The 10302-nt window shown below is 36.8% G+C and overlaps 2 protein-coding genes across 4 annotated transcripts; one reads left to right on the top strand and one right to left on the bottom strand.

Annotated features, from left to right (window-relative positions):
* The first annotated feature begins 329 nt into the window (after positions 1-329).
* On the top strand, positions 330-4447 carry rcn3 (reticulocalbin 3, EF-hand calcium binding domain). 2 transcript variants are annotated; one of them, XM_079627228.1, is made up of 8 exons: positions 330-460; positions 797-1018; positions 1115-1308; positions 1566-1738; positions 2568-2628; positions 2737-2828; positions 2911-3018; positions 4331-4447. In XM_079627228.1, exons 2-8 carry the CDS (start codon positions 804-806, stop codon positions 4433-4435), a joined length of 948 nt encoding a protein of 315 aa, XP_079483354.1. In that variant the 5' UTR covers positions 330-460; positions 797-803; the 3' UTR covers positions 4436-4447. The 2 variants fall into 2 exon arrangements, with proteins under 2 accessions (XP_079483354.1, XP_079483353.1); XM_079627227.1 differs by lacking the exon at positions 4331-4447 and adding an exon at positions 3187-4129.
* Positions 4107-9966, bottom strand: nosip (nitric oxide synthase interacting protein). Of its 2 annotated transcripts, none has more exons than XM_079591806.1 (10): positions 9320-9966; positions 8972-9047; positions 8746-8851; positions 8506-8587; positions 8273-8408; positions 6796-6938; positions 6287-6403; positions 5107-5177; positions 4872-4980; positions 4107-4779 (listed from the first exon to the last, which is right to left on the bottom strand). In XM_079591806.1, the coding sequence occupies exons 2-10, from the start codon at positions 9039-9041 to the stop codon at positions 4708-4710; spliced, it is 906 nt and encodes a 301-aa protein (XP_079447932.1). In that variant the 5' UTR covers positions 9042-9047; positions 9320-9966; the 3' UTR covers positions 4107-4707. The 2 variants fall into 2 exon arrangements, 1 of the variants encoding a protein (XP_079447932.1); XR_013795182.1 differs by having other exon boundaries at positions 4500-4779; positions 4872-5018; positions 9320-9394.
* Positions 9967-10302: the final 336 nt, after the last annotated feature.

The following is a 10302-nucleotide window of genomic DNA, read 5'->3' as shown; positions in this document are numbered from 1 at the left end:
CTACGTAGGCTAGCTTATATGAGGCGTATATGTAATTTAAAAGACCACTGACCAGAACTTGCGGCTTAAAGACTTCACGAAAAACAGTTTGCATGTTACATTAAGTTTATTTAACATGCATGCAACTTTATTTAAATGCATCAGTCCAAACGCAATCTGCACAATATTTCTGTCAAAGATGAGCTGTCCTTAAAACTTTTTTTTCCAGTTTGCCAAAACGCGCCTGGCTCTCTGATGCGCGTTCGTGTGTCAACGTGGCGTTTTGCAGCCAGTAGAACTTAGAATTTTCCTCGGCCCCGCCTAATCTGGTTTTGTGATTGGCTCTTTTTCCTGTCAATAAAACATTTTGAGGACACGTACCATCGTTGTCCCGCCTAATTTTACGTGCACTTTAAAGAACAGTGCCAACGCGTACTCTTCAACTTCAGGGTGTACTCAAGCACAAATCACTGCAGGCTTGGTAAGTCATTTCTAAAATTTAGGATGAAAAATATTTGCATTTTAAACTTAAATTGCACATTTGTAGTTTTAACAGCCAATTGCTTTTGTACAGTTCATTCAATAGTCATTATCTTCTGTAAATATATTAGTTTTTATTATTATTATGCTTTAAAATAAAATAGTTGATGGTTCTTCTAAAAGTTTAAATAAGATACCTGTGCTGTATAATTTAGTTTAAAATTAAATTAGACCATTGAAGATAACGTAAAATTGTCATTACCAAGCACAATTACTTAATGTGTTAGTGTGCAAGAATTAATCAAATCTTTCTCTGTTTTTCTCTCTCACATTTTAGGGAGAATATGCAGCTGCTATTTTTGGGGACACTTGCCCTGTTTTTTGGGGTTACAGTTGCTGTGCCTGCACAGGAGAAGCGTGTACATCATAAGCCTGACCTCAGTGATCATGCTCACAATGATGCCCATGGTTTCCAGTATGACCACGAGGCCTTCCTGGGAAAAGAGGAAGCCAAGACCTTTGACCAGCTAAGCCCTGAGGAGAGCAAAGAGAGACTAGGGTAAAATTGAACTTGTGAGAATGATACAGAAAATAGCAGAATAATATTAGCATGTCTTACTTTTTTATATCATATATATATATATTCCCCATGCAGAAAGATTGTGGATAAGATTGACACAGATAAGGATGGTTTCGTCAGTCATGCTGAGCTACACCACTGGATCAAGCACAGGCAGAGGAGGTACATCGAGGAGAACGTGGACAAGCACTGGAAAGAGTACGACCAGAACAAGGATGGGAAGATTGGATGGATTGAGTACAAGAACACCACATATGGATATTATATGGGTAATTAAAACAAGCCTTTGAATTTGGGTTTGCCAACTAATCATGTTTAATGAGGAACTGCTGTTTAAAAGGGGATTGAATATGTATTATCTACAACAATAGTGCAACATCTTGGCAAAAATAAATTGTATTTAGGATAAATTATTATTTCAGGTACAAAATGTTGGGCAAATAATGTTTAGACCATAAACATAAACAATATACTGCAGAAGGAAAGAATATTAATGGTTGACTTATACTATGTTGCTGTATTCCAGATGTAGAGTTTGATGATGTGGATGATAAGAGCAGTTACAAAGCCATGCTCGCTAGAGATGAGAGACGGTTCAAGTCCGCAGACCGGGACGGGGACAGTGTCGCTACCAGAGAAGAGTTCACTGCCTTCCTCCATCCAGAGGAGTTCGATCACATGAGACACATTGTGGTACAGGTGAGGTGATAATGGAGGAAGGGACAGATTATTATTATGATAGAGAAATCAGAAAGAGGGACAGACATCAAGGCAAGACAATACAGAGAAAATTATAGCTTTTTTAAATGACTGGTCAATTTTGATATTTTGCTTCCATAACTTCCACTGGTCTTCTTTCAGATTAGAGGAAAGAAAACCTCCAAAATGTACATTTAAGTGTTTATCTTGTTACACTTTATGCATTTGCATCTGTAGGTTTCAATTACAGTACATATTTTCCTATGTATTCAAAAGTTTTCCTATGTATTCAAAATAAAAAGGAGGGTTCTGAGGGTTTCTTAATTTATAATTCACATTTCAAAAAACACAAATAAATTATAAGATATCCTAAATTAACTCTAATATGTCAACAAAATGAAACAATAATTTTGAATCTAGCTTCATTAAAAAGATGTATGCATATTTAAACAAACATTTTTAGAAAACTTGGAATACAAACCAATTTTGCAATTGTTAATGTAAGTAATCAACTGGAGAAGTATGGCGATGTCTGTTAATTTTTAATGTCTGTTAACATTTTTACCCTATTCACCTGTGGTATTTTGCCTTGACGTAGGACAAGTTGCAATTAAATGTACACAACTGTCTTTAAAATATTTTTTTTCAGACATTGAAATGTATTAACATTACCATAAACTGCATAAGCCAGCAATATGCAAAATTATTAACATGACATCACCCCTATGTTTTGCTATTTAACATTAACATTTATCATCTGTTAGATTAGATCAAACCACCCGAGAAGCAATTGAATAGATCACTAAACATTTATCCCTCAATGTTACAGGAAACAATTGAAGACATTGACAAGAATGGTGATGGCAAGATTAATCTGCAGGAATACATTGGTACATTTCTACAGTGTTTTTCTGGGAAGGAAAAAAAACATACATTAGAACTGATATTTTTTGGCCATATAAATTGAAAATAAGTGCATGTGTTCCTTTTGACCCTAGGGGACATGTTCACCCCTGAAAATGGAGATAATGAACCAGATTGGGTCACAACAGAAAAGAAACACTTTTCAGAGTTCAGAGACATGAATAAGGTATGCAGTGGGAAGGGAATCTATTAGCATCACCTTGAGTGTTTCCTGGCTATTCTTTCAAGGTTCACGCTTTGTTTTTTAGGACGGTTTCCTTGATGCCAATGAAGTATCTCAATGGATCCTCCCTGGAGAGGTGGACCATGCTGATAATGAGGCCCGGCATCTCATTCACGAAACTGATAAAGACAACGTAAGTGACATCCACTGAGTCTACATATGGGTGGCTTCTTTAGTTCGCAATAATGCATAAATACCAATCAATTGTTAATATAATTAATCTTTACCTCTGTCTTTCTTTTAATTTGCTACCAATGAATCACAATGGACTTCCATCCGCTTCATATAATTGACTAACCAGGATGACAAAATCACAAAGAAGGAGATTCTGGAAAACTGGAACATGTTTGTTGGGAGCCAGGCGACTAATTACGGAGAGGATCTCACTAAAAGACATGATGAGCTTTAATGCTAGCATATCTGGGTATAGGGGAGGGCAGTATATTTTGGGTGTAGGTAAGAAGATAGGAAATTGTATATGAAAATGACAGCTAGTCTTCATTGCCTGTTGTTGGGTAGGAACATTTCCAGGATCAAAGTTCAGGGGTTAACTTCAAGCTTCTGAATCAATGAAGATACGAATCTTACTGAGACAGATAAACATTTTATTTATTGTCAAACACATTTCAGCCTTTGCAAAAAAATTATGATGAACAAGCACATTTCTTATGAACAGACACTCCAGCTTGCTTTTATTGTGATGAAACAGACATACATCTTCCAGTTGAGAGATGCTCAGGAATTCAGCACTGAATACAGGGCCAGTTGCATCAGTTGCATTCAATGTAACAGGCCTGTTTTGACTGTTACAAAGTAAATTACACATTCAACATACCACTCGCATGAAAAGAGGTATAAAGAATGAAGCCAGAGCAAAAAGGGAGAGAAAAAGGGGTTGGATTCAGTAGGTACACCGTGATCAAAACGTGATCAGTTGACTCAACTTAAAAAAAGGGAGGAAACCCATTGCTTTAAAGTTATTTATTAAGTAAATAGACTTCATGCGGAATTGAACAAATTAAATTATGTGGAATTGTCAAATTCACACAACTTATTTTTTTCAATTACTCATGAAGTTTATTATTAAGAATTTTAAGGCAATGGGTTTCCTCACTATTTTTTAAAAGGTAAGTCAACTGAACACGTATTACAGTGTGGGAGGAGACAAAAGTGATTGACACTGTATTGGTGGAACATTTTTCTCTCTGTGAATTCTAAATAAAGCCATGTTGGTTAAACAACAACATTTGGACTGGGGTTTAATTTCTGTGTTCTCACACAGACATTGCATTGCATTCTGATATGAGGTGTAATTATTACTCACAAAAGCTTTTGAAATAATTTTTATTCTTAACTTTTATTCTTAATCTCTTTTTCCAAACTAAATAATGCTTTCCCCTCTACATTTTCCAAATTGTGTCTGTGTCCTTTGCTGTCATTCTCAGGATGGTCGTCTCTCTATCAGTGAGATCATGGATAGAATGGATTTCATTAAAGTTAGCACTATAACCGACTTTGGGACCCTGGTAGAAGATCATGATGAACTTTAACCCTGTTATGACCACAAAAAGCCTCAAGCTATCAAACTATTAAAATGAGACAAATGTGACTTTTAATGTGTGTAAAATGAATTATTTATTAAAAAGAAAAACATACTGTTTATAGTGTACACATAACATGATAGTATCTTTAGGGGGAAAGATAAACAAATTTAGCATCCACTCTATTACCCCTCACCCTAAAGCACTTCAAAAAAAAAAAAAAAGTCCTGCAAAATTAATAATAATATTTACAGGGTCAAAGCGTTGTCCAATCCTCTCGTTTATGCTTGCATAACGGGTCTGGCCTCTTTAGCTTTGAGATCCACTCCTGAGCCCGCAAAGCCAGTCCCACCCTGTCCATGAGCAAAGAGACATTTAAACACTGACTTTTTGCAATTGTGACATTTTGAGACACTTTCTTCAGCACTATTTCTTTTATACTCACCCTCTGAAGGGGTATGATGTCCTTCTCTTTCAGTTTGTCTCCAGTCACTGGATCAATCATGTCTTTCCATATGAGCTTCTCCACACACTCCATAGTGACTACGGCTCCACTTGAGGGAAAGACCGTACACACAAAAAGAGAGACACACTAGAAGTGAGAGGAAGGACTAAATGTATAAAAAGGTATGAAGCCAGATCAATTCTTGTTGAATCAACAATGTAAAAGTCAAACTCACGAGGGTCTGAGAACTGCACTGGGCACCGAGTTCCCAAGCGTGTCTTTGGTTACTGCACACACGTATCTGTCCTGAGGATCATGTAAAACATTTTCTGAATGGTTCAAAAACAAGGTATACAATAATTCAAAGTGTTTACATGCATTACTGTATAAGTTTGGAGTCACTTATTTTTATAAATATATTTAATATATAAATATGGAATATTTAATTTATTAAACATTTCATTACTTTTATTCAGCAAAGACACGTTCAATTTATTAAAGTCACAGGAGAGACTTTTATAATGTTACAAAAGATTGATATTTCAAATAAATGCTGTTCTTTTAAACTTTCCATTAATTAAAGAGTCCTGAAAAAATGAGTCACAGTTTACACAAAAATATTAAAGGGGACCAATTATTCCCCTTGTCTTGATTTTGTGGTCAACTAGAATAGGTTTTTTAATGCTTGAATGTTTTTACATATTTTACATTGTTGCAGCACCTCTTTTCCTAGTCTGTCAGTAACGCCCCGTTTAGTTCCTGTCACTATGAAGCCCCTCCTCCCAACAAGCGTGCTCTGTGCTCTTGTGTGCTCTGATTGGTTGGCTGGACCAGTATTGTGATTGGAGTGACTTTGTGCGTTGTAACTTTAGACATTTTTCATGCTCAAACAGCAACATCACACACTAAAGAAAGTAGAAAATGTATTTATACATACATTTACCCTTTAAGTAGCACAACCGTTTTCAACATTGATAATAATGATAAATGTTTCAGTTTTATTAAATCAGCATTAGATGTATTTCTATTTTTTTCATCAAGAATCATGTGACACTGAAAACTGGAGTGGAGTAATTTTTGAACAACTAAATTTTACATTTACATTTATGCATTTGGCAGACGCTTTTATCCAAAGTGACTTACATTGCATTCAAGGTACACATTTGTTTACATTTTGTCAGTTCTTGCTTTCCCTGGGAATCGAACCCATGACCTTGGCGTTGCTAGCGCCAACGCTCTACTGTTTGAGCTACAAATGCAGCCTTATTGAACCAAGGAGACTTTAAAACATTTTATAAATCTTACCGACCCCATACTTTTAAACTGCTGTTTATACAGCATTAAATAGGAACAGAGAGATGTGGCTCAGGAGAAATAGAGGAAAAGGTGGGAGATCACAATGGTTTACTTCTTACTTGGCGTGTGATGAGGGCCACTCGGTCCAGACTGGGGTCCAGTGGAGTGAAGCGCACTGAAATCAAATCACTCATCTTCAAAGGGCGTCCTGACATGGGGCAGAACACTGTCTTTGGCTGAAAAAGCAGGAAAAACAGTTAACGATAATCGATTGGGTCAAAAGAGTTCATTATATCTTTGTGAAGTGTAAAACTTGAATTGAGAGCATGTTGATCTGCCTAGTGTCTCATGCAGGGTGATAAACTTTGAAAGACAACAATCATGACAAGAAGCTGGTGAACACACAGAGTGGAAAACCGATTGAACCAGGAGGCGAGATGAACAAACAAACCAATCAAGGGCATCATGACCGACCAAAAGAACATTTGGCAGAAGCATGCAAACTGATTTCAGGGTATTACAATCTCTTGTGTAATGTTCTTCCATGAATGATATGAGACTACAGAAGGCCCAATGTTAGGGACACGTGGCTGGCAGAGAGGGGAAAGTGACAGATCTAGAAACCTACAGGTTTTTTAACCAAGGTGGGCTTGGCCTCTGGTGTGAGGCTGGGGATCCAGAAGCTGGGCAGAGCTGAAGAAGAACTGGACTCCCCTGCTGAAGTGTCAGAACTGGTTGAGCCCTTCTGGCTTTCATCATCTTGAGATTTACCTAAAGAGAATTGAGTTAACATACATAATCAAGCAGGAATATGTGTAATCTTATAGAGTTATACTTTACTAAAGTGGTTCCCAAACTTTTTAGAGTAGCGTACCCCCTGAGGCATTTACCATCCTTCTGCATACCCCCTCTCTTCCACTTAGACTGCAGTCACACCTTTTCCATTAAGGAACCATTTTTGTCTCCTAAATTGATTTTCAAGTGCATTTATACCTATATATATATAACTTTATAAAATAAATAATGTTTTAAATAAAAAAAAATTTAAATAGAGAAATATGCAATGATAGAAAACGAAGCAATACTTTTAAATATTAAACTAAAACCGCCAGAAGCTGGCGGTAAGTCACTGGCTGTGTCCGAAATCGACCCCCACACCCTTAAATAGAACACTATTTGAGGGGACAGCCATTTAAAGTGGTGTCCGAAACCATAGTGGACATCATTGAGTGCACTCATTCAATTCCATAATGCACCGAAAAAATTCCTGTCTCTTCAGAAGATGGCACCTGCAGCTAAAGCATCCATCCATTCAATCATTTTCCAACCGCTGGTCAGATGTGGCTACAGCGTAATATCATACAGGTATATATTTTAAAATAAGTTTAATTATTATTAAACAGCATGCACACAACCTACGCAAAAGCGGCAACTCAACCAGCCGAACTCTTCAGTGTACGAATTCACTTACTCATTTTCATTCACTCCTTTCAGTGGACTATTAGTGGAGAAATGTAGGGAATAGTGAATGAAGGTATAGGTGGCGATTTCAAACAGAGCCACTGTCTTAATGAGTGAGTCATCGAGTCATTCGTTCAGTAACGAAGCAAGTAGCTGTATTTATAAATGAATCATTGATTCTCACGATTTGTTTAAAGCCGCAGAATCGTTCATGAAACACCGCTGTGCGTTGCAGTCCTGGTGTGGCTTTCGTTAGAACTATTATTTTTGGTGCAAAATAGAGCAAATACCAACAATACGGTTTAAAATGTTCCTTAATATTACCCTTTTTTTGGTTGACCTGTTGTATCATAATCAATGTCACATTTACAATTGTGTGGATATTTGGGAACAATTGCAGTCTTGCTCGTAAATTTTATTATCAACATTAAAAACAAAAACTCACACAGGGTATGTTTTTGAGTCTTAATCCCCACTTTTACAAAGGTACATAGTCGAGATACATTGTCATGTATTTACGGCATTTTTCCAGTTAGAAATACATATAATGTTATTTTAAGGTGGGTGATTAGTCCCTCTGTCGCTTCACGTACCCCAGTTTGGGAACCACTGCTTTAGTTTAATCTTATCATCCAGTTCCATACCTGAAGTGAAGGGGTTGATTGGCTTGGAGACGATGTTGTTCTCTCTCTGTCTGAACTTCTCAGCTCTCTGTCGCTCCTCAGACTTGGACTCCAGCTGGCCTTCACTCTTCAAAGCCTGTTTCTGCTTCTCATATGCCTGAGTTTAAAAATATATACATATCTGTTAGACAAACAGCAAAGGATATACACATTTATGAAAGCAAGCAAAAGACATTTGTAAAAAGTGCTCAAACCTTCATTTTCTTGGCAATTTCGGTTTTCTGGTGAAGGATGTATTGCAGAATGGCTTCTTTTTCATATATGTATCCATCCTCACTACAGTAAGCAAATATAAACAAACACAAGCTGCTGACAAGCGAATTGGCCAGTAACATCCAGCATATACAATTAAGGACGCATAAACACTTTTAAAACCGCATGTGAAGACAATTTCAGCACCAAAACAATTATATGTGTAAAAGTGGGACTCTTACGTTACAACAGGGTCCCTGCATGGCTGTAAGGAGAGACAGCAGCAGTCGAAATCTTTGATCGCATCCTTCCCCAGACGCACACTCTGTGTCCCATAACCCGAAGCGGCTGGAAATGTCAAGAGAGATGCACAATTTGTTAAAGTAACTATATATAATTTATTAATATATTTAAGTGACATACCACCACAGAAACATCGGTAGATAAATAAGAGTAAGGGTTCATTACCGGTGTCTTTCCTCTTCTCGTGATAAGTGTAAACGGCTCCTGCTGTGCAGTTCTTCCCGTGTCGAGTCATGTTTGTCTTTTACAGAACAAAAATCTAACGTTATCGTTTATGTGAGTTTAGTGAACAGATTTATGCACAGTTTTACATAAATGCACGTTGGCCCACTGATGTATAATTGCTTAGTGAGGTAACGTTAACGTTAGCGATAAGGATTGGTTATCAGGAAACCTATAATAGTCATACATGTCACTAAACTAACACATAAAAATCAAACACACATTAATCGAACACAATATGTTATTTTATAGAGTAATATCGTATTCAGAAGCGCAGAAGTCGTTGTTTACCTCCTACGATCGTGAACCAGAAATGACCTGTGCCTGGCTCCTCATAAATTTCAGAATAAAAGTTTACAGAGATCGTTTGTTCAGTCTTTGGTATCGATAGGCCTATGTATTCGTATATGTACGTACTTATGTATGTATGCATGTATGTACCGGTATATAGATATGTAACTGTTATACGTATATTTACGCATATACGCATGCGGCATATATTAGGTATCAGTTTGTCTCCGCAAAATAAATCCCAAAAAAGGTTATCTACCTACTAAATAAACAAACAAACAAACAATAAATAATACTGTTATAAATAAATAAATTATTGATTTGATCTTGATTATCGTAGATATTCTGCTACAATAGTAATAGACTCCTGGTTCTACGGGAGTGCTAGAGATCTCGATGAAAATGAGTAACAACTTTTTAGTAATTATAAAAGGAGCCTACTTTCTAATTCAGAGTTTGTATAAAAGCTGCTAGGAGGACCAATGGCCACGTACACGCTGCAAAGTTTTTGGAATTACATCCGCATTTAGGCGGGATTCACTTTTTAAATAGCAATGATTGACATTGATAGCCATAGCATTGTTTGTTCCTGAAAAAGCAGAGCCCTTTTCACTGAAATGTTTGAATAGTCTGCTGACTGACTGACTGACTCTCTCATAAAAGTCATTTGCCGCCACCTACTGGACGTACTATGTAAAAATCGTATGTACTGAAATCGTTGAAAAATCCCCACCAACTCACAGACTGACAGTCTGTTTTGTCACAATTTAATATGTTTATTATCTAATAAACTAGTTTCATGCATTTAATCAAGTCTTTTGGAACAAACATTATTATCACAGTGTCACAACATCCAGTTGTTTTTAGGGTAAATATTACATTGGTAGCCTAAATAAAGCTATCATTCTGTCGGATGTAGCCTACACTAGCCTACTGTTTAAAAGTATCTTCTGCTCACCAAGCCTGCATTGATTTGATCCAAA

The sequence above is a fragment of the Phoxinus phoxinus genome (assembly GCF_949152265.1).
Source record: "Phoxinus phoxinus genome assembly, chromosome: 1".
Classification (NCBI taxonomy): Eukaryota; Metazoa; Chordata; class Actinopteri; order Cypriniformes; family Leuciscidae; genus Phoxinus; species Phoxinus phoxinus.
The sequence above is the reverse complement of the archived record's forward strand: the minus strand, read 5'-3'. Positions and strand labels throughout refer to the sequence as shown.